The sequence below is a fragment of the Ictidomys tridecemlineatus genome, chromosome 9, assembly GCF_052094955.1.
Source record: "Ictidomys tridecemlineatus isolate mIctTri1 chromosome 9, mIctTri1.hap1, whole genome shotgun sequence".
NCBI classification, from domain to species: domain Eukaryota; kingdom Metazoa; phylum Chordata; class Mammalia; order Rodentia; family Sciuridae; genus Ictidomys; species Ictidomys tridecemlineatus.
In genome coordinates, this window is record NC_135485.1 from 62,014,457 (window position 1) to 62,039,932 (window position 25,476).

Genomic DNA, 25,476 nt, shown 5'->3' on the forward strand with positions numbered 1-25,476 from the left:
ATTCTCAGTCATTGCTCTTTCAAATATTGCTTCTGTTCCTTTTGTGCTCTGTCTTCTCATTCTATTCCCATTCTATTGTGCTTGCATTCTCCCTTCTGTAGTTGTTCCACAGTCCTTGAATATATAATTTATATATATTTTTATATATTATGTAATATATATATACATATATATATATATATATATGATTTTTTTGCCCAGTCTTTTTTTTTTCTCTCCTGTTTTTAAGTTTTGGAAATTTCTTTTTATATATCTTCAAACTTAGAGATTTTTAAATTAACTATGTCAAGTCTACTATTGCACCCATCAAAACTTTTTTTGCCCCTGTGATATCTACTGGGAGAATCTAGTGCAGCTCCTGGAGGACTCACAAAAACGTGCCCTTCTGCCCATGTCTAGACCTTCCGCAGTTGCTGGAGTTTAGAACTCTGCAGAGCAACTCATCGGTTACAGTTAAGGTTTCCCTGTGCAGCACATGGAGGTTTCCCCTGGGGAGTCCTTGCTCCTGTGAGCTGCCTCTCTCTGTATTCCCATGTCTCTCTCTCCAGAAGTGGAAGCATTGGTTTTCCTTGTGTTCTCCCCTCTCTCTTACAGATCCAGGAAGAGTTGTTCTTTCAGTCTGTTCAGCTCTTTCCTCAGGAGGTAAGAGTGGCAACATCAAGCTCCTTACGTGTAGAACTGGCCCAATGGCTTTGTGTTTCCTGAGACGTATCCAACCTTGTATGATGAATTGTTATGAATCTGTATTCACAGCATCAGTCAGTTTGTTAATATTCTGCTCCTGATTTATGCTCAGAATTCATGAGTAAGACTCTATATTAATTTGTCATTTTTAGGAGATTTCTTTGGAGAATTAAGTTCATATTAACTAGCCCCATAAAATAAGAGTTATCCCTTACTATTTTTGGAATGATATCCATAATTTTAACATTAAAGGTCTTTGAAGTGACTGCTTTTTCAAAGGTACAAGATCACTCAGATTTTCTACTTCTTTTTGTTTGGTTAGGCATTTTGTACAACTTTTCCATTTAACCTAAGATTTCCTATGTAGTATTTTCTGGTCCACATAAATCTCTGCTTTAAGTAATTATGTTTATTCATAAAAGTATTTATTTTATAGCCTTTTTTATGAACAGTATTCACACAGATTTTTAAATTTTAATCTATCTTTTTCAGAAAACCAGCTTTGGATGTGTCTATTTCTTTTTATTTTCTGTTTTACTAATTCATGCTCTTTATTTTGTTCCTTTCTTTGTTTTTATATTATGTCTTTTTCTTATCTTCTTAAGTTGGATATTTAGCTCACTGATTCCCATCCCTCTCCATCACCTTACCCCCAAGGATTGAGGACGAAACCCAGGTCTTGTGTGTGCTGGGCAAGTACTCTGCTACGGAGATAAATCCTCAACCCTAAGCTCATTGATTTTTAACTGTTCTTATTTCCTAGCTGAAATGGTTGAGGTTTTAAATATAATTCTAGCTGTTGCAGCCCATATATGTTGATATATAGTATACTCACTCTTGGGCGTCGTTTTTAAATATTCATTAAAGTTTTCTTCACTGCTTGTTGAGTCATTGCACATTATCTTTAAAATTCCACCAAGACAAGTTCCAGTGCTGTTAGTGGCTTCTTCCTGTTTGTTGTTGTTATTGAGTTCTACTTTAAATACACTGAGACTAGTTTACAAGAACTACTTGTGCCTACTTTGAGAGTGAGGGAAGGGCTACCTCCTTGGTCCCTCCTTCATTCTTACATGCTAATCAATCTGCTCAGTCCAGCAGCAAACTCTCTTAGTTGTTGTTATGGGGCTATTGCTAGAAGGAAGCAGATAGATCATAAAAATGAGCAATGATATCAATATTTAATATGCTTTATACTATACTTTCTCATGTAATAATATGCAATATAAGTAAAATTAATCTGCTCTGTTAATGCACTCTGTGCAAAAGCATCTGGGCAGATTTTGCATTTTGGCTGAGGGGCATTATACACAACAGTTAATTCCACAGTCACATCAAATGTTCACTGGTGAGTGACAGCTGAGATGTATTTGATCACTATAAAGTTTGCTCCTGAATAACTGCAAGAGGGTTAACTATTACATACTCTGCCTGGACTGAGAACAAGGCAAGTCTTCTTTAAACATTTTATGTACTGTCCTACATCTTAATGCTGTTCTTGATTCATTCATTCTAGCCAGAATAAGGACTCAAAAATGCTATTGCCTTTATCAGCTCTCCTTGGCCTGGAAAGTGGAAAAAGATGATTTAAGAAATGATAGGACAGGAGGTGAAAGATGATGATGTGAGAGTATTCATGGTCCTACAGTTCTTTAATTCTTAATCTACACCCCTGCAGTTTCTGATGGAGACAGCTTGATCCCAGAGGGGATTCATTCAGGAATAAACCAACCAATCTCAATCATGACTTGGGCAGAAAGAGTGGAATAAGGTCTTCAGCCCTCCCCATAAGCCCATTGTCTGTAATTATCACAAAAGGGTACACTTCTACAGCCTTCTAGAGACACAATTCCAACATCCAGGTTTTTCTCTTATTTAGGAAAAGTTTGCCCCAAGCTTTTCCTGTTTTATCACTGATGGAAAAAAAAATATTTCCATTAGGTCTCTCACCCCTCCTACACACTGCAGGAAACTGAAGAAGGATGAAAATGCTACTTGTAAGAGTTAATAGAATGAGACTAAGGTACTCTCAGAAGGCATCTTTCATCCTTAAAGACATTTCTGTCCAAGGCTGGACTGCCCAGGGTCCATCACCCAGATGGCATTACTGCTGTGCTGTCTGTCACCAGGTACCCCACCATCCATCCCTACAGCAGCCCCCTCAGGAACTCTCAGCTCAGTTCTGCTGGGCTTTTAGCTAACAGACAGTGCCTGTTTCTGCTATTTGCTAAAACTTGCTTAATGACCCAGTAGAAAATCAAGTTTTGTTCAAGTGTATTCTCCACCTATTGATGAATGACAGCTGAGTCACTCATTGAATTGAATATTTTATAAGCCCTATTAGATTAAATTTATTAATTTTGTTATATACTTTTTTTTATAGCTTAAGTGACTTAGTGTCTAAATATCCAAGCAATTTCTGAGACAGGCATATTAAAAAGTCTACAATTATTCAAATTTCTTTATTCTGCCAAATTCTGATGTTTATTTTTTGAAATATTTTATTAGGTATATAAAAGACTGGAATATTTATATCATTTTGCTGAATTCTGATGTTTATTTTTTGAAATATTTTATTAGGTATATAAAAGACTGGAATATTTATATCATTTTGCTGAAAGGGGCCTTTCATTATCATAACGTTACACCTTTATCTCTAGGAACACACCTTCCCTGATATTAATATGATGAAACCTGTATTTTAATTGATTTAATATTTCCCAGAAATATCTTTTCCCATCCTAATTTCAACCTTTCTGCATCCTCCTATTTTAGGTGTCTCTCTTAGAATCACCATCAAGCTGATCTTTATTTTATAAATCTATCTGACAATCATTTTTATCTGGAGAGTTAAGTGCATTTACATATATTAGATTTCTTCTTACTTTATTAATTTGTGCTTTCTCTGTTTTCTTGATTTGTTTCTTCTTTGTTGCCTTCTATTAAATGACATTTTTCTCCTTTTGCTTCAATTTCAATTACTCTCACATTCTGTTTATATGATACTGGTTTTCAGGTATTTAGTATTTTATCATTTTAATAGTATACATTACAAAGATTATTAATTGACACCATAATTTTTAAATGACATGACGTGTTTACCATTTCTCTATGGCTGTCATTCCTTGTAGCATCCCAGAGCCTTCATGAGGAATCATTTTTCTTCCCCTCTAAGCATAACTTTTGTATGTAGGAGTAAACATCTTTGAACTTTGTTTTCTGGGCTTACAAATGAGATCTTTGGTTATTTCACTTAAAATGTGTAAGATATTATACTGCTTTATGACTTCTATTATTATTAGTGAGATTTCTGCTGAAAGTCCTATTTTTATTCCTTTGTTCCTTTCAGTTTACATAAACTTCCCTTTCTTTTTGATGACTTTTAAGATGCTGTCTGTTTTAGTTCTATACTTTTACTACTACAGTAGCCAGCATCCAAGGGCACCCCAGTGAGCCACTTCCCCTGGTGTTGAGTGGTATGCCCATCCACAACAGACCAACAGAATACAATGGAAGTGCTGGTAGATGACCTCGAGAGTAGGTTTTCAAGGCAGGTAGCAGTTCCTCGGTGTTTGGAAGACTTACTCTGACAGAAACCAGCTGCCATGCCATGAGAACATCCAACCAGTCCTGTGAAAAGGCCTGTTGGAGAATGAAGGCCTCCAGCCAACATCCAGCACCAACTTGCCAGCCGTATGAATGAGTTACACTGGGACTGATCCTCCAGCCCTAGCAGATGTGCAAGCCTCCAGGTGATGGCAGCCCCAGCCAACATCTAACCAAGACTCCCTGAGAGACCTGGAGTCAGAATCACCTAGCTAAACATTTCCAAATTCCCAAACTGTAGAAATTGTGAGATTGTAAAAGGCTATTGCTGTGTTGAGTCATTAAGTTTTGAAGTGACTTGTTATACAAAACAAGAGCTTCAAGAAATATGATCTGGAATTTGGACTCCTTTACCTGATTGCTGTCTTTTTATGATTTCTGGAAAAATCTCAGTCATGGTTTATTGAAATATTGCTTTCCCCTCATTCTCTATATTATTTTTGTCTGGGAGTACAATTAAACTTTTAAAGAAACTTTTCCAAGTTTCTTCATTCCTCTTTCTTTTATTTCTATTATGTCTCTATGCTGCATTCTATATAAATCACTTTTTCTTTCATTTCCCTGATTTTTCTGTTTGTGTTAATCATCTACTATTTAACCTTTCCATGACATTTTCCAAATTGAATATAATTGACAGGTAATAAAACTCACACATCTTTGGTGTACAATTCATGCAGATTATACTCATATAACCACAGCCCACCATATATACGTTCAGGATACAGGCATTCCTATTATCTCAGAAAATTTCTTCATGCTTTTTCCCAATCAAATGCTCCTCCCACAGATATCTATTATATTGCTTTCTAACACATACTATACAACTCTTATAAATGTAATCATGTATGTGTGCAGCTTCTTTTATTAACATAGTTTTTAAAATTCATCCATGTTATTGCCTACAGAAATTCACTCCTTTTTTTATTACTAAACTGAATTCTGTTGCTGAAGGTACTACTGTATGTAAATACATACAATTGATGATGGATATGTGAGCTATTTCTTGTTTGGGGCCTGCTAGAAATAAGGTTATTATGGGCATTGATTCCCAATATATCTGAAGCTCTGATTTCAGTTTTCCTGGGTAAATATTAAGAAGTGGAATGTTCTGTCATAGAATAGGTATGTTTGGCTCCATGAGAAACTAACTGTTCTTTAAAATGATTTCAGTTTTTATCCCCATCACAAGTGTAGGGGACCATCCTTACCAATACTTGATATTGTCAATCTTTTTAATTATAACAACTCTACTAGGTGTGAAGTGTATTTCTTTGTGGTTTTAATTTATATTTATTTACTTGATAATTAGTGATATGGCTAAGTGATCATGCTCATACTTTCCTTATTCAAGGTTCATGACCATTTTTAAAATACAGTAGCTCAAGTTTTTATTATTTACTTGTAGATGTTCTTTATGTATTCTGGCTGTGAGCCTTTTGTCAATTAAATATATATTGAAAATATTTTCTTCTAGTTTATGACATTATAATCCATTTTCTTGGCCATGTATTTTCATAATCATAAATTTTTAATGTTTTTTTTTTACTCTTTTTTGGGAGGGGAACCAGAGACTGAACCTGGGACCCTTAACCACTGAGTCACATCCCCAGTCCTTTTTCATTTATTTTGAGATAGGGTTTTGCAAATTGCTTATGTCCTTGCTAAGTTTGTTAAGGCTGATTTTAAACTTGTGATCCTCCTCCTCAGCCTCACAACTTGCTGGGATTACAGGCATGCGCCACTGCACACAGCTAGAAATTTTTAATTTTAATGAAATTCAATTCATCTTTTTTTTTTCTTTTAAGATTAATATTATTTGTGTTCTAGGAAATCTCGGCATATCCCAAGTTTTGAAAATACATATTATGTTTACTTTCTAAATGGTTTATAGGTTAATGAACAATCTTGAAATAATTTTTACATATAGTAAGAGGTACAATCGGGTCATTTTCTTTTTCTTTCTTTCTTTCTTTCTTTCTTTCTTTTTTTTTTTTTTGCTATTAAGGCTATACAGTTGTTTCAGCAATGCCTTCTGAAGACACTAGCATATCCTCTTTTGCTGACTGTCTGTGTCTATCTCTGGACATTATTCTACTAGACTGAGTTGTCTATCTTTATACCAGCATCACAGTGTTTTGATTACTACAGCTTTATATTTATAGTAAGTCTTCATATCAGATAATATAAATTCTTCAATTTTATTATTTTACAAATTAGTTATTGACACTTCTAAACATTCTGAATTTTCATGAGAATTTCAGAAAAAACTACATTTCTGAAAGCTGGTTTCTCAGATTTCTGAGCCACATCCCCAGTCCTATTTTGTATTTTTTTTTTAAGAGACAGGGTCTCACTGAGTTGCTTAGCGCCTCACTTTTGCTGAGCCTGGCTTTGAACTCTCTGTCCTCCTGCCTCAGCCTCCTGAGCTCCTGGGATTATAGGCTTGTGCACCAAGCCTGGCTATAAATTGTTTAACTGTGGATGTCACCTAGTGTGTTGCCCTTTTTCAAGGTCTAATTATCTACTTTTTATTGTTCTCCAATGCCTTCATACATATTTATATGCATAATTAATCTCACCAAGAGGACAGTGCAGTGCAAACTATTCAACCATTAATGAAAATTTCCATTGCACATTTAATTTCAATTATTATACTCTTAATTTATCATTAGATGCTTCACTTGTTAGTTTTTTTTTCCCAAAAACCTGTTGGATATTTTTTGAAAACATCTGCTCCTCACTCATTTTTTATCCCACTCTTATTTTCAAGACACATCAGATGTATTCACTGTACATTCTGTACCTAGTTATTCCAATATGTGAGGAGTTTATGTGTCTCCTTCTGCTCTTTTTGTTTCTGAAAATTAATGCTCATGGTAGCTTTTTTCCTCCTTATACATTTATTTTATTATTTTAAAAATGTGAGCTCATGTTCCCTGGAACTTTATCTATAAGAGTTCTTTGTGACTGGAGTTAAAAGTATATTCTTCCAAAGAGAATATACATTGGTTCTTGGTACTTGGGCATGCCACCAACCTGGATCTATTTTCATTTAGATTCTTACTTGGATTTTTCCATCCTTGAAGACTGGACACCAATCTCTCCATTAAGACTAGCCTGTGGCCAAGAATTCTTAGACGAGACCCTTCCTGTGCCTCTACCAAGAGCCAATAATGAGAAAAGCATGTTTCCTTGAATGTACTCTGTCTTTGTAAATTTGATATTTGTTTCTTATTTTCTTTTTCTCTTAGAGTTTAATCTGTGCGATTCCTGGCTCTATACAATGTTCTCTGATTCAACTTTCCCACATTGCCCAGGTCCAAAGCTTAGTTTGCTGTTCCCAGAAGACACAGCTACTAAAATCAAACCTCTAGGCGACCTAGGGCTGCTGGGCACACAAGATGACAGCTTCAGTGTTGGATCTTGACCACCCACTATTGCCAGCCCCAGAGGAACTCCCATGCTGTGCTGTGAACAATCATGCAGTTGGAACATTGCTTTCCATGTCTCACCTAGTATTTTCAGACATTTTGTAGAAAGAGGATTTCAGGATATCTAGATTAATATATAACTAGAAATGGAAACATTCAACATTTGCTCTTTATCCTCTGCAGGCTTTAGTTCTTACTCTTTGTTTAGGTCATTGGCAAATGAATTAGCAGAATGGACACAATGGTGAACAGACTCATTATTATAAATACTGATTATGCTACCAACTTTTGTTGAAAAACAGCTCTGAGAAGGACAAGAGCCTTCATGCCCTGTGATGGTTTTACTTCTAGGATACTCCAAAGCTTTTCCTTAAAGAGCTGTAGGAGACACAACCAATGAAGGAATCACGAATAAGAATGATTGAAGCCTTGTGTTAGTATCTCACCAGCTCTCAAAGCTGTCTTTCATGGATAAAATAAAGCCTGACTAGATCAAAATATCTCTTGGAAGTCAGCCAAATATCACATGAAAGGGCTTCTCTTTTCCTCCTTTACCATGGGGAGAGATGGTGTCGCCATCACACATAACAAAGTTAATTCCTATGGATAAATTTCACAACTATAAGGTGTTGGTGATAAAGCTTGTCTCACAGATTGTTAACAGATTAATTGTCAAAGGTTAGCATAGTATCTTTACACATACAACTGCTCAGTAAATAATATTATTATTTCCTTATATAAAAGGTCTCGGGTGGGTAACTTTTGATGTCTTTGTTAATATTCAGAGATGGTTTGAATGTCTTTCAGAGACTCTCAAGACCTAGAAAACTTTAGCCTTCGGTCCCCACCCTGTGGGGTTTCCTCCTTAGGTCCAAAGTGCCTTGGCTTCTCCTCAGTTACCACCATCCAGATGTGTTGTACTTTCTCACTGAAAGCAGCTTCACTTTTCTTTTATTCTTTACTATAACATATAAGGAAGTTCCTGTTAGACATCAATGGGCCACAAAGATGGACAGCAAGGGAGTCTCTGTCCTCAGAAGCCTGTAGTCTAACAGGATTTCAATCCTGATTGCCCATTAGAATTGCCTGGAAATATTTCAAAATGACCACCCACAGTTAGGTTTATCTTCTCTCCTTATATAGACAGCAGGTATCCTGGGGCAGAAGTGATATACTCTCTTCTTTCATTATTTCTTATAGCCAGTCCTTATATGAATCAATTAAAACCTAGTTAAATTATTTAAAAAATACTAATAAAATACAATGTTAAGGGCATTCTATTATGAGAATCTTCAGTAGGAGTCATAAATATGGTTGAACATTAAATTCACAGGACAAAGAGAATGTATTCATAACAGTGTTCCCAGTACTAAGTGTGCCAACTTCAAAGGCCATATCCCCCATAGTGAAAATAATAGCTGTACCAAAATTAAAAAGAAAATTGCAACTGTAACACAACTTTGTTTTGGAAATATCTTATGTGACACTATAAATGAAAGAACTTATCTTACCAATTTCAGGTAACCCTCAGCATCTAGAATCAAGTTTTCTGGCTTCAGGTCTCGGTAGATAATACCTAGTCGATGCAGGTAATCAAATGCCTCTGTCACACAAGCGACACAGAATTTGGAGGTGGCTTCGTCAAAGCTGCCTCTGTAATGAAATAATTTTCATTCTCAGTGTCCTGGACACATGTCCTTTCTACTGTTCTAGGTCTCAATTATTATATTAGTACCAAATATGTAATATAAATATTTTGTGTCAATATCAAAATGTATTTTATACTGTCAATAAAATTGGGATGTTTACTGGTGATAAAGAAATTGAGAAGGTTACTTGAGGCAAACTAAACAACTTCACTAAAGTTAAAATATCTTTACCCAAGCACTTGTTTCTGATAATCACACATGAACATATAAAATAGAAAACCAAGGAAACAAAGAGTTCTTTAGATGTCTGTGGAACACTCTGGAGAAAATGCGACTATCTCAGTGGAAAGCTTAAAAGAGACTTCAGCAATTTATTGCTTGACTAAAGAATGGCTCAAGTGGTCACTTTAATTTCCTGTGGGTACAGCATACAATACTAACCCAGGTAGAAAGGGGCCATAACTTTTCTTGTTTGATGTCTCTTGATCTTTATTAGTAGAGTTGCCTTGTACCAGCATAGTGAGAAGCATTATTATACTCTGAATCTTCTTAAACATGGTGGTGATTCACCCCATAATATATCAGAAAACTATGGCTTTGGGGTGAGAGAAAATGGATTTAATTCCTGTTTCCTTTGTTCACTATACCTTGAGCAAGTTGTTTAACTGTTCTAAGCCGCAGAATCCATGCAGTAAAATGGGCTTACTCCTTAATTAGCAACGTTGTTTTTAGGATTGAGCATGGTACTTAACAGGTTGTAGGAACTCTCTTTCATAAGTAGATTTAGATTTTCTCTCTCTATATATATTCCACTGTTGAAGCAAAGACTAATGTTTTTGCAGTAGCATCATTGAAGTTTCCTTATCCTTCCGGGTTTTCCCCAATCCATACAACAATATATGTTCCAAGGTCAGCGATTCTCAGTCATGAATGTACACTAGAATTGTCTAACAAGCATGAAAAAAAAAGTTACTGGATATCATCCCAGATGAAATGAAATCATAACATCTGGCATTACGGCCCAGCATTTTTCTTCGTAAAAGTTCCCCCATATGATTGTAAGCATAGCCAGGGTTGGGGTCCACTGTCCCAGGTAAGGCTGTCAGGGTGTCTGCTGGGCAGTAACCTCCAGAATCTAATGCCAGCCTACCTTTACATTTTCTTTCACTACCCTTATTTCCTACTCAAATTCTGCTCATTAACTATAAGGAGACCTAGTACCAAGTCAACTTTTCTGCTTTGTATTTTCCTGCTGCTCTGGCTTTCCAAGGTTTTGTCATCTTTAGAGTTTAATTCAAAATCTTCCTCTGTCATCATGCATTTCTCTCCATCCCCTCCTCTGAGCTGACTGTCTACAAAACTCACTCGCTATTTAATTACAATTTGCCAAACATCTTTGCTACTATTTAGTGTTCATATTTATAAAATGTTTTAAAAATCATATAATTTCCCCAAAGGAACTCTTGATGTGCCAGGAAAAAAAGGTTCATACTTTTTATTCTTTATGATAGAAACTCTATATCATCTAGAAAAGTTCCATACTGTCTGCTGTGGAGTCTTCTACAGAGGTGGTGCTTAGTATGTATCTGTGGTTTGAGTGCATGAAAACCACTTCTTTAGTAAAATTGAACCTTTGTTGACATCTTACACTGCTTTTCTGTGAGGTCTTAACGACTCCCTACCAGGTCCCATTTCTTTAAGTCTGGGAATCAGAAACATCTGAGTTAATGCCCTGATTCTGCCCTGTACTCACCATGAGACCTTGGATAGTTCTCCGTCTCTGGGATTCTTTACTGCCTAAAACTGACTACGTCACAGGGTGCATATGACATGACTGCAATGTCAGCTAATAGACTATTCCTACTGTACTTTATCAAGCGATAATATTTTCTTATAATAATTTCCAAATCATTTCCTCTGTGCCTTTTTAAATGTTCCTAAATCCAACATCCTGTAGACTGACATGAGTAAAGAAAGCTCTTGCTTATAATGCTTGTTCATTACCTGTCTCTTAATATACTCCATAGCTCCCCACCTAAGCAGGCCTCCAGAAGCATGTACACATATTTATTGTCCTTAAAAGTACGATATAATCTGCAAAGACAGATAAAAACATGGTTATGATTAGAAATATGGCTTTTAAAGCTCTTTAAAGTCACTTAAGACTATCTTCAATAACATTTTGAATGATTGACCCTCATCTCCATACAAATATCCTGCAGCTACACTGGGCTTCTCGCCAAAGCTTCTTTCATCTTTCCTACTGCTGTGCTTTTGCTCATGGATCCCTTTACTCAGACTGCTTTCCCTCTGCCCACAGAGGAAATGTCTTCCATTTCACTGTAAAAGTTTTATCTACTCTGCAAGACTATACCTCTTAATAAAGCAGCTCATTATTCTGCCTACCTAGCAAAGCAATTCAGAGAGTGAGCTCAACCAAGAGGCTCAGGCTCAAATCCCAGATCAGACACATATTAGTTATGTAGTCTCAGATCTCTGTTTTTCATTGAAAAAAAAATATATATATATATGTATATATACATATATATAGTGAGAGATTATATATTCATTTGATTATATATTATTTGTATACATTATTGATAATAAATATTTACTGAAAATTATTCATATTTATTTGAGCCTCCTAAAGGACCAGTGAAGGAAATGTTGTGATTCTCCCCACTTCCTCTTCCTATATTTTTGGCTTAGAAGAGTGACTGGTGCATTTTAATCTCTCACTATACAAATGTTGTCATTTATATTTATTCTTAGTATATTATTATTGTCCTATTATTTGCCAGGTACATCACAAATATCTAGAAATGCAAAACTTAATACAACTTAATCCATTCCCTGAAGCTGGTCATCATAGGTCATTAGTGAAATATTAATTTTAAAGGGGCATTCTGGGAGCATAATAAAAGGTAATTGGATGATTTTTGTTAGCATTACCTGAGTTCAGATTTAATTTTTAGCCTTGCAAAAATGGGTCTAGGGACATGGATAAATAGAAAGATCTTCTCAGGGTATTTGATCAAAAAGTACAAATTCTCTTCATTATACAGACACTGTCTATCACCCAGAAATCATAAAAACTACAGTTTGGGGCACTTAGAGAAAATATAAATTCGCTTAATATCACTAACCCATGAATTCACAAGTAAAGAGAGCTATGACCTAGAATAATTTTAAATTCCCCTTCAAACACTGAGGATACCTACAGAAAAAAGAATAACTATCAGAAAATGATATGCCTTTGGCACATAGGCATTCGAGGGCCAGGATATGTTCTCCTTTGGTAACTTCCATGTGCCCCATGTGCCCTTCCTACAGAAATTCAACATCAGAACACCCTCTGAGGGGTTTCTTATACCGTCTTGATTCTCCCAAATTCTACAATAGGTCTGGATAAAATAATCAGTTCAAGTTATTCTGCAATAATTTTGTATTCACACACACAAACAACATGCTTTTGTAAAGTGGAAACTCTGATCCAAGATTTCATTGGCTAATCCAGAGTAGAGTCTCCTCTTCTTCTTTCTGTCCTCTTACATGGAAACATTCAAAAGAAGAGCCTAAAAATTCCAAGTCCTGGGAGAACAAAGGCTTACTTACTTCACAATGAATGGAGAACACAGCTCTTCCAGAATCCTCTTCTCTGAGTAGATGTGCTCCTGTTGCTTAGTGTCAACTATGTGCTTTTTCCTTATACACTTCATAGCAAAAGCAACATTCTCATTTTTTACTTTAACCTATGTAATAAAAGGAAAAATCCTCAATATTGACTTAGTAGGAACAATTTGCCATATCTGTTTAAAACATGATAATTATTGAGAGTTAAACCTGTTTCACATTTAAAGAGAATGGAAGCTTTTAGCCACTTAGGTCTCTAGGACTAAGTTTCATCACAATTTCTCAAGTAGTTCATATATCTGATTCTAAAATTTTGTATTACAGTAAGAAAACATATGGTTAGAAGTCTTAATCTTTAGAAATCAAATGTTTTTGATTATGTAACAGAAAAAACCTGGACCAAAATGGCCAAAAATTTCTATTTCTTAATATTTACTTCTTTGATTTTCCAAGAAAAACAAATTAAATCATGTTCTATATTTGCACCATTCAGTACAGTAGTTAGTAATCACATGAGGTTATTTAAATTTAAATTAATTAAAATTTAAATTTCAGTTCTTCAGTTGCAGTAGCCTCATTTCAAAAGTTCAACGCCACATACACCTACTGGCTACCTGACTGGATGGCACAGATATACGACGTTTCCATCATCATAGAAATGTCTATTGGAAAGTGACACTCTAGGTATAAAAATCAATCTTTTCCCTTAAGAGGAAAGTAAATTTTAAAATAAACATTTTTCCTGGTAGGTTTAACATTTCATAAATGGTCTATACTGGAAAAGTAAGGAGGTTATACAGAAATGGCTTCTTCCCATATTTTATCATGTTTACCATTGGTACTGCCTATAACTTTTAAATCAGGGAGAAATACTGCTTCAATAGTTGTTATCTGAGGAAACAGATCTCAGCATTGCTAATTTAATCCTTTTGCCATGATCTTTGGTGGAAAATACACTACAGATGGATATTGCCCTTGTCTCTTCATATGACATAAGAGACATCATGAATATTCTTCCTCTATTTAGAAACCATTTTCCCCTCTCATTCGTCAGAGATGAGGTATGAACTGAGTGTGAAGTGTGTTATCCAGGGTCCCTGGCAGGATTTCAGATCTGTTCATGCCCAGGGCCAACTGGCAGACAGAGACATCATCAGCACAGTACCCAGACGTCAATACACAGTACATTGTTAATATTCTGATGGGCTTGGTAATTGTCAAGGGCTCAGAATCATATATAACCAAAAAGGTCACAGATTTCCATTCTACAGTTTCCTCAGAATACCAGATTTGTTGTTATTCTACAACTTGGAGGATGATTATTAAGCACAGAGAGGTGGTGATATGGAAGACACAACTGAAATCAGGCTGTAAGTTTCCAGCTGTTTGTTCAGCACTGCAGAAGGCTGCTCTTCAAACATCATTTTGCATTCGTCTTATTTCCTTTTTTTCTGATGGAAAATTTGGGGCAACCCAAAAATAGGATAATGAAAGCCAAATACAGACACAGTAGTGGAGTTGTCTAAGGGATCTAACCATAATATTAAAGATCTCATTTCTATAGCATTTCTGCAGGACACATTCTTCTCTTCCTTTGTGTATAGAGAGCTCATGTGTTGTGGTTATATATATCTATATATACATATTTTGCCATTAGGAAATACAGTTTTTACATTTTACAGCCTTTGGGAATGCTTACTTAGTACATTCTCCAATAATTACCATCAAGAACAAATTCACTAAAGGATCTGATGTAAGAAGCTGGAAATAACAGCTCATTACTACAAGTTACTAACACAGACCTGCCACTATACCATATGCAGATTCAAAATTTTACTTTCTCAATTTCAGTTCAAAACAAAATTTAAGATAGCAATAATAATTCATATGATCCTCCGAGATAAGCTGGAATATAAAACAAAAAAAGTCAACAGGCTTCTCTCAGATGCTTGAAACGTAAACCCCTTACAAGCTCAACTCTTCCGAACCCACCAACGCCCAGTGTTGCAATAATCTCAAGGTTCTGGAAGGGGGATGATGAGGAAAATCTGGCCACCTTCTCCTTCAGCTGAATCATCTCCAGAGAGAGTGCTTTGGACAGCTTCCAGTTAGACATGGACCGCCTGAACAAAAGAAGTGAAACTTTACACACATACCCTTAGTCAGGCAGGCACCATGCCTCTCATAAATTCCATTCTTAAATAGTCTTACAACTGCCGGCAACACTGCCTATAGATGCCTCAAAGGCTATCTCAACTTTGATAGGATCAGATTCAGGTACATCTGGGAAGAAAAACAATGGAATATACAAACCAAAAACCCTCATATGCACAAAACAAGAAATAGACAAAAATAGAATTGAATCATCAAGGTAAAATTGATGAATTTTAGCTAGACATAGTGTCACTTTCCTGCAATCCCCGTGACTAGGGTGACTGAGGCAGGAAGATCTCAAGTTACAGGCCAGCCTCAGCAACTTCATGAGACCCTGTCTCATTAAAAAGTTAAAAAAAAAAAAAGAAAGAAAAGAAAATTGGGGAAGTGGCTCAGTGATTCAATCCCCCAATTCAGTTCTCAATACCAAAAAAATAAATAAATAAATAAAAATAAATAAAAGTGAATAGCATTTAAAACATAATATTAAAGATCTCATTTCTATAGCATTTCTATAAAACTATTAACAACCCAGAAAAGGAGTGAATAGCAGGCAATAAAACCAGAGAGCCATTCTCTTTGTTGCACATATAGGACAATGCCACACTGAGGATCTTGGCCATAGTTTGCTCCTTTTCTCAGATATTGAAGTTTTCCATGGCTTACCCAGAAAAATTGATTTTTGAAATGTGAAAAGTACATTTCTCACTTTATGTCTTAAGAATTGTGGAAACAACCATTTTATGCCTCAATTAAGACTTAGTGCTCTGAGTTATACATTCATAAGCTGTTAGTACAATAGGCCTTTGGTGTAAAAACTGCAAATGCATTCCTTGCAAAAACAAAAAAATCTTGTTAAGTACTGATTGAATGCTCTAATTTAACTCAACCTCAGCCTTCTAGAAATTTTGAATATACAGTTTCAATAGCTCTATATACTGTACATATGCTTAAGCTTTCACTCAAAAAATGTTTCAAGGGGTGGGGGTACAGCTCAATGGTAGAGAGCTTGCCTAGCATGCATGAGGCCCTGGGTTCAATCCCCAACACAGCAAAAAATAAACAAAGAAACATAAGAAGTGTTTTAGCAAAAAACAAAACAAGACAAACCATTTAAAAAATGTAGATTTTCTATCAAATTATATTAATTCATCCCTATTACTATATCCCTATTACCCAACTCCTCCTCCATACATATAATTATCTAGACAATAGCTCCCTTATGTTTTGAAAAATTTAAACTATAACCCTACTCTTTACCTGTAATCTAGTATAAATGTCCTTTTGAGATGTTACCATTGTAAAGAATTCCCTTTACCAGGAAATTTCTCCCTAAAATTTCTATTCATTATGCAAAATAAAGCTGCTGACTATTCAGAGACTTAACTAATCATCATTCTAGTGACATTCTAGTATCTTGTTTGTGGAAGAATTATTAAAAAGAGCTCTCCAGAAGTTTCTAGGGAAGGCACATTAACTGTTTACTGTATAGGCAATGGAGCTCCCATGTCTTCTTCTTTATCTACTGACTTCCCAACAAGTCAGATCTCTCTTGGGAGGATGTTCCCCCACTTACTTGGCATGTCTTTTCTCATCATCACGGTTCAGGTTTGCCACATACCCTTCCAGGTATTTTTGGAGTTCTTCAAATGTCCCAACAGTTTGATTGAATGTTCTGAAATAACATAAAATAAAATAGAATAAAATAAAGCAAAATAGTACCAAAGTAACTTGACATTCTTCTTAAACTCATACAAGAATATGTATAGAGTTATCCATGGAGTCAATTGTTTTTCAATAATTTATGGAATATTAACATTGCTGTAACATGTGGCCTAGTTGCTGAAAGCTCTATAATTGAGCTTTTGAGTTCATGCAAGCTAAAGAGGCTACCAGTGAGAAGAGACAGCATTTCTATTGTTTTCTGCTTTGCAGTTCTAGTATGTCAACAAGTAGTTTTTCATTTGTTTTAAGACAGTGGAGAAGAAACAGCTTACATGATCTGCTTATTGAATCAATAGCTTATAGAGGTTACAGATTTTAATACTTTTGCTTAATTAAGTAACAATTTAAAATCAAAGGCAAAATTTATCTGTTCTTTGTCTCTGATAATTCTCCTCATTTCACATTCCTTCATAATTTCTTTTTACCTGAATTTCATAGTTCTCTGTCTGAGGCTCATCTGGTTGACCTCACTCATCCTTCATAGACCACAGCCTTGTCCTGTGCCTGACCTAATCTCCCTGTCCCAGTCCACGGTCTTTAGAAATTCTTACATACTCCACTGTCCGTGAGAAAAATGAATCCCCTTCCTCACGAGAGAAAGGATAGTTTTGTTGAATGTCCTTCCAAAGCTTCCTATGCCATATCTAACAATCTGCCTTGATTTGTGATTATTAGGATAGAGACCCCACTTTCACCATAGTGGTATCATTTTAAGTGTCTGGTACACAATAGAATTAAAATAATAAAAATGGGCCTCAACATACCTAAAACTAATAAACCAGTAACACCTCAATAATACAGTGTCACAACTTAATGCCTCTATACACATTTTGCTGACAGCCAATCAATATTTCCATTTGTCAATATGTGTTACACACTGGAATGGGTATTTTTCATTCCTCCCCTCAGATGTACTCCCCACTCTTTTCTACCCTTTACTATAAACTGACCTTTGTTGATGTACAGTAATGGGACATAAAATAATATCACTATGGAATTTCTAACTTCCTTAATAATTGAAATTTTCAAACAAAAAGGAAATATTAAGAATCTGACATAACTTTCTTTCTTTCTTTTTTTTTTTTTAAGTGGTGCTGGGGATTGAACTCAGGGCCCTGTGTTTGGAGGCAAGCACTCTACCAACTGAACTATATCCCCAGTCCTCTGACATAACTTTCCTATGTGAATATATGAATACAGCATAGTGACTCTCACCATCATGTACATCCATAAGACTGGGGTCTTAATTAGAATAAGATATATTTTATGCTTGTACAATTATATCAAAATGGACTCTACTATCATATATAAAGAACCAATAAAAAAGGAAATATTTCTTGTACTTTGTTTTCCTTTAATTTACTCTTCCTTTACCAATTTTTTGCTTGCCACTAGACTATTGTTATAAACAAATCTTATTTTTTTCATGTTGTGACACTGGGGTCATGGGTTCCTAGAGGTTCTTTCCTAACTAATCTTAAACCACTCTTTCAAGAGCTGCAACATTATAGCTGTAACTTTCAAATAGCCTGTACTCATTCAGCTGTTACAGTAACTAACCAACTCCTTTGGGATTTATCTCAAAAATTAAGGATTGTGGTGTCACCATACACCTTCCATTTGTTTAAAGATCTTAAAGCAGGATTATTTCATAGTTTGTCACACTTTAAAAACAGGAAAACCTCAAATTCTAATTCTTCTTGCTGTATAATCATTCTAAGCATGTATTAAAACCGTGGACTAGGAAGGAAAGAATAAGAATCCATAGGCTCTCCGTGCCTGCATCTCATTGCAAGGATGATGCCCTCTATTGAGCCACCATCTGGTGAGCACTTCCCACATGCCAAGGACTACATCAGATGCTGGAACTGCAGCAGCAATGCAGTTACATGTTTCTGTATTCGTGAAGCTTACAAAAGAGCAGCAAGAGATGGTAAATAAAACAAAGTGTGAATAATGGTATGATTTGGGTAAAAACAGTGGACTATGGGAGTGTTGTGGGGTCTTAATCTACTCCAAATCATAGCTAAGATGATCCTAACATTTATTATCCAAACTGAAATACTTTCCAGAATGAAATCAGATACCAATAATAAATATGTTGGGATAACCCTAACTGTCCCAAGAAAACCAGGTTATAGGTGAAACTAGCAATACCAGATAGTCAACATCTCTCACCCATGGAGTAAATCCATGTAATTTTTTATCTTTCATTATGCCAAGTGTATGTATGTTATAGACTCTCAATGATATATATGTAAAGTAAACATCCTAAAATTATAATCTTGCAAGTAATTTGTAAAGTATATAAAGTCAATGCATGTTTTTCATGGATTAAAAGATATTACATACATGTGTGGTACATGTGATTATAATGAAGGAAAGAAGTCCTTCCTTTCTATCAAATTTTGTTGTGTTAACATTTTGGAGCATTTATTCCATACAGCTATTGCTATTCAGCACATGCACATATTTTTAAGGAACTCAAACAAAACAATGTATTGTTAGGACAATATACCAAATCATTTTCCGTTTAAGAGTTGGCATTCAAAGAGTGCTATCTGAACACACTTTTCACTTCCTAGCTGTCTGCCTTTGCTCTGGAGTTTTAATTCAGCTGGGGTGAATTTTAAATTTCTTCTTTGCTAAGAAAAATCCTATTATTTCTTTATGCTCCATTTCCATATTTAAAAAAATAAAATAAATTCTTAACCATTTGACTGCATAGGGACTGCTTTTCTTTCTGAGCAGGTGCTATGAGAGCCAAATGTGCTGGAGAGAGAAAGTTGAGATGAATCTGGAAACCTGGGCAGTAACCCCTGCTCAGTCACAGATGGCATTGTTGGTACAATTCTTTAACCTACTTTGGATTTGCTTTTCTTATCTGTAAGGGAAAGAATTGAAATAATTCCATGTGAATTATAATCACTATTTAGACACGTTAATATTATTGTAGTCAATACTTAGCTTTAGAGGTGCCCCAAATTTTTTGCAACAATTTTATATTTGGAATTTGCTTAAAAATAATGTGGAGATGTCACAGAGTGGTGAAGAGTACAGATAAGATATGAACTGATAACTGTTGAACTTGAATTAGTAGAGTACTGATGCCATTTTATTTTTTAATGTTTGTAACTTTCCATGATAAAAAGGTTTCTGAACACTCTTAAGTTCTTCCCAGCTCTACATTTTTATGATTCTATGTTCAATAAATGCTGTATTCAATCAGAAGTTGACTATATGCCTCTTGTAAATTTACTGTTTTTTGTTAATATTTCATGTGAGTCTGACCTATTTCTTTGACTACACAATGACTTTATTTGGATAATGATCTAGCTCTGCTATATTAGAATTTCCTTTAGTGTATCTTGAAATTAATCAGTAAATATTTAAATGGTTAATGAGAGATCCAAGATGCCAGGATAAAGTATGATTTGAAGTGAGTGAAACAAAATAAAACTTATTCTGAAAAATAACCTAAGATATTTAGACATCAATATTGATACACATTGCTTACAAATGATTAAAATTTGTTTGGAAATATAAATAGCTAATGATTATTTTATACATTGAGAGAGGGTTTATTCAAAACTGTTTTTGACTGCTAAAGGCATTTTAGAAATAAATTACAAAATTGTTCACTACGTTGTATGGAAAACATCCATAAGAACACTAATAAACTTATTTCTCTGGGAGATGCAGAATTTAAATCAGTCAATTGCTGATATTTATGTACAAACTCTGCACACAAAATATTTAGCCTGCCAGCATCTGCCACTGCCACAGACACATTCAGATCAGAAGGCCCTGTTCCTTCTCATGAATTTTAATAGAATGTACTTGCAGCTGAGGACTGGCTAGCATTTCCGAGTGGTGATGAATGAGAAAACAGATCCGCCCTGGGAGTAAGGGAAGGCCAAGTCTTCAAAGGTGGCAGGAGTCTGCCTTCTCGAACATGAGGATACTCACTCTCGATCTATAACCAGGCAAGCGACATCATTTTCTTCAGCAATAATGTTAGCTGACCTGACATCATCACTGCAGACAAAAGCAGGAAAGTCAGTTTCCACTGCAGTTAGAAATTAAAACCACCAATTTGATTAGGAAATCTGCTACTTTGCATGAAAGCATCTTCCCAATACTATACTTTTGAAAAAAACATTTTAATTTATACTCAACCCCCTTCCAAAAGAAAAACCACAAGAATTTAAAATGTATCCCAATAAAGGTCATCTACACAAGGAATGCAGAGGAAAAGATAATTGCACTGAGAATGTAGAGGAATTGCTGACTGCAAATGCATGTGGAATATCATTCTGAGCTTTGTGATAGCTAAACTAAAAGAGCTCTCCCCTGATCAAAGAAGACTAATTAATAAGGAAGCAAAACAGAAATGAACTGATCAAAGAAACTTATTGGGAAAACCATCAAAAACAAAACCCAAGGAAATTGTTTTCAGTATCAGATCATCCAGTGAATTAAATACTAAAATACTTTTCATTTTATAGAATGAAAATGTGTATTTCTACATTAAAATCCATTAAAATCTCTGAAATCAATTTATATATGAAAATCAATGATGAGTTGTAGGATAATTAGCAGTATTGTGTTTCTTAATGGTGCATAATAGAGTGGTAATACCTTACAATCAATATCTTAGATATGACGAGTAGTCATATATGACCTGATGGTAAGTTTAATTTTCTAATGAATATCAACTTGTGAAGCATCAGGCAAATATTCTTTAGAGATTTATTTATATTACTTTCCTCCCTCTATTTGTTATAAATTAAAGAAAATGAAAACAGGTTCTCCCACTTGGAACCCAGTGCTCAGAGATTTATAAGATGTCCTACCAGTAGCAGCAAATGGTAGAATACCATTACTAGGACTGCTCCAGTCAACTTCATCAAATATAGTATTGTACAAATCTCCTTCACCTTTCTTAGTGGTAGGACCCAGAAAACTTGGGCAGCCCCTCTCTACCATTCCAAAGAAGTGCCCTTTGCCTAGCTGATATCCAAAGACATTCTGACATATCTTCCAGTCCCACCAAGATCCCTTTATAGGATCTTTATAAGAAGACATCAGTAAAGACACTTGAGTTTCATGAACTTTGGAGTCAAAGGCAGGACAGTTTCTGCTCAACTTGTATGAATGTGATTTAGACAGAGATAGGGACAGAGATAAAGAGAGATGATGGAGATAGAGATAGAGGTAGTGAAGACAGAGACAGAAGTAGTAGAGACAGAGCCAGGTAGATATAGAAACAGAACAGACACAGTCACGAACTTGGATTGTGGACCAGCTATTTGATCTCTGAGTTCAGAGAAAGAGATATCGTGTTCCTTTCACACGGTGGTGTCATCATTGTCACTGAGAATATTCTCTGCAAATACTTTACAAATATTAATGTTCATAAACACACTCATATTTCTTTCATAGTACTGTGTAAGTATCATGGATTTATATTTGCATCTGAAATTCTGAAAGAACTGCTGGGACTTTTAAATGTCAACTTGTGGAAATATACAGAATAAAAGGAAATTTGAGTCAGTCAGCAGCAACCTACAAAAATGTTATCATATTTGTCTCCACTTTCCTTCCCATTGGTTTTAACTTTATGCTTTCAAATACCTTGGGAAGTTGTGAATCCATAGTAAACATAAATTCCCATATTGTCCATAGGAAAACACTATAATTGGCTGGCTACAACATATAGCATAAATCACTGCAGATCCTACAAAATTAGATGATACATTTCCTTTCAAGAACTATTTTGTCTCCACACTACATTTATAAAGGCCTTTGAACTTTCAAGCTTTAAGCTATTTTGCTTAGAAGTATGAGAAAAAATAGCCTGTAAATGTTGAAAACAAATACATTGAAGTCTTTGATAATGATATTACATTATGATAATGCACAAAAGAAAGATAATTTTCCTATTAGTGAATCAAGTTCATTACCAGCAAGAAAATGGGAAAGAAAAATTTAGCCTAGCTTTAAATTCTACATTTAAGTTGCTTACATAATAGCTATAACCTAATTTATTAAGCTTTAATACTTGGGTTTTCTTTTTAAAAAATCTTCATGATGAGATTTATCTTCAGGTAATCTCTGAATATCTTCCTTTGCTCTGTAATTATGTAAAATCTGTCATACAAATCAGTAGAACTGGGGCTTTATAAACCAAAATTAAGAAGGTAAATGAACAGAATTACTATTCCATTCCTTCAAGCACCAATATGAAATAAAAGCATTAAGTCATAATATAAATTTTAAGTGATTTCCCAGTAATTCCAAATATTCACTTAAAAACATGTAATTCCAAAACATCATGTTGCCCAAACTTTGAGATTTTATGAAGTTATTTAAATTTAGGAAAATATATTTCTTCAGTCATGAGGTTTTATGTAGGAAGTACGTATTAATGGTTAATCAACTCATTTGATTAACCATTAAAAATATTTTTCTATAAATCATATCAAGAGTAAACCAACTTATGTCTCAAAGACTGAAGGTTCATGTAGAAATCTCAAATGCACTATTTTGAATTGCTCAAAGACTTGCAAAATGAACTGATTATTTTAGAAGGCAGTTTAACATTTTTGTTTAATTCCTGAATATCTGTTGCCATTAATTTGGTGGCTCAATTGGACAACTTCAAATGACTAGTTTCACATAGAAAACATTTTATTTAGCTATGGCATATAGATTCATGGGCTCACCTGATCAGAGCTTTTTCACCAAAGTATTCTCCTTTCTGCAGTGTTTTAATCAGCTGTGGTTGATCGTGGCCCTCAGTACTCTGAGTGACTTTAACCTAAATAATGTTAATCGATTAAAAAGGAGGGGGAGAATCAGACACATATCCATTCAAGCAAACCCTCCAGACCTAGATAAACTTGATAAATGAGGGAAAAAAGATAAGATTTTCCTTTAATTTTACAGTAGTAAGACAATTAACTACACTCAGCTCATTTTGATGGATATGAGTGATCCTGTGGTTTAACACAAAGGACTATCTTCTGAAAGAAGAAGATTCTCCACTTAAACCCTACCTCCTAAAGTTAATTTTTAAAAGTGAATCTAGTGATTCCTTCCAAGACATTCTCAAAGGAAATAATAATGGTCCTGTGGGAACTTTTGTTACTCCAGAAAGCTTAACAAGAATTGACAAATTAATCAAGAATAAAGTTGAGGACTGAGAATGTAGCTCAGTGGTAGATCACTTGCCTAACATGCATGAGGCTCTGGATTCAATCCCCAGTACCACCAAAACAAACAACAACAACAAAAACAAAAACAAACAAAAAATGAATAAGGTTGAATATCGGGAGTCCTAAGTCAGGTGTCCACAGATTTGCCAAATCCTATATGTATCTACTAAAACTGGATACAAAATGTGGGTTGGAAATGGTTCACAGCTTCTGTGGGCATCTCCAAGTGAACCCATGGCCCAGGAAACTGTAAAAACCCTCTAGCACAGCAAAACAAAACTTTAATATTTCATATCTGTGGCTAGAATTATTTAATTCAACACAGTAATAAATGTTGTTTCATGCTGATTAGAATTTTTGATTGACACTCATGTATGTTACAATAAATTAAAAAAATTAAAAATAATGATAGTAAGTACAAATGTTAATTAGCAAGAATTCTTTCATAGCATAGGTCCAAGTAGGGGAGAAGTAGTTAAGATGTGGTTCTCACTGTTGACGAATAAGAGGTTCGAAACTATTTTGTTCATGTTTTTTCTTCACTGGGGGCCCAGTTCAAAGTTCACCCACAAACCAGTTTACAAAAGGCAGTGCCCAATCCTCTCTTTCATGGAAGAGGGAACATACACAAAATATCTGACAGACACAGGGGCTCAAGAGATTTGATTCCTTCAGTATTTCATAAATGCTTTTTGTCTCTGACAAACCTTTAGAGTCAACATAGGAACAACTGACAACATTTTATCTATTCATAGTTAGGTAAAGAAAAAGACCTATTTTATATGTGATATAAATAAAATTATATAAATATTATAAATCAACAATATAAAATATGAAATATATAAATAAAGATAAATTTAAATTCACAATTATATAAATAAAAAAGTAAATAAATATAAAATTTTCATCAGTATCTAAGTCAATTTTAGCTACTGCATACAAATTTAAGTTCTAAGCTTATTGGTTCTATAGTTTAATGCCTGACCACTGCCATCCCCAGCTGCTGAGCTCATTCCCCTCCACTTGCCACCTGTCACATCTGTTAGAAAAATGTTCCAGCCCTGTTCTTGGATCCTGGAGCTGACTGAGAATCACATACTCATAGCTAGAAATAACCTCAGAAACAATCCAGCTACTGTACACCAGGAATCAAGATCCAAAGAAAGTCAAGTGACCTGCATAAGGTCACTAAAAGGAGACTATCTCACCTGGAACCCACCACAAGTTTCCTGTGGCACCCACCCTCAAACCCAGCCCTCAGGTAGACCCCAGAAGATTCTTTTGGAGGAAGCTCCAAATGCATTCAATGTAGAGACTATCTTATGCTGCAGTACAGAATATTGCTGCATTTATGGCAAAATGATTAATTTTTAAAAA

The 25,476-nt window shown here is 35.0% G+C and overlaps 1 protein-coding gene across 3 annotated transcripts in view; it reads right to left on the reverse strand.

Annotated features, from left to right (window-relative positions):
* Prkg2 (protein kinase cGMP-dependent 2) overlaps window positions 1-25,476 on the reverse strand; it is a 103,834-nt gene that overhangs the window by 32,905 nt on the left and 45,453 nt on the right. The window contains exons 8-14 of one of the 3 annotated variants that reach the window (XM_078021463.1): window positions 23,608-23,702; window positions 20,849-20,917; window positions 16,731-16,829; window positions 15,057-15,123; window positions 12,983-13,119; window positions 11,372-11,461; window positions 9,230-9,371 (exon numbers count right to left, since the gene is read on the reverse strand). In XM_078021463.1, coding sequence (XP_077877589.1) covers window positions 9,230-9,371; window positions 11,372-11,461; window positions 12,983-13,119; window positions 15,057-15,123; window positions 16,731-16,829; window positions 20,849-20,917; window positions 23,608-23,702 — 699 coding nt within the window. Of the gene's footprint in view, window positions 1-9,229; window positions 9,372-11,371; window positions 11,462-12,982; window positions 13,120-14,969; window positions 15,124-16,730; window positions 16,830-20,848; window positions 20,918-23,607; window positions 23,703-25,476 lie in introns of those variants that run through there. The other 2 variants (XM_078021462.1, XM_078021464.1) reach the window with 2 other exon arrangements.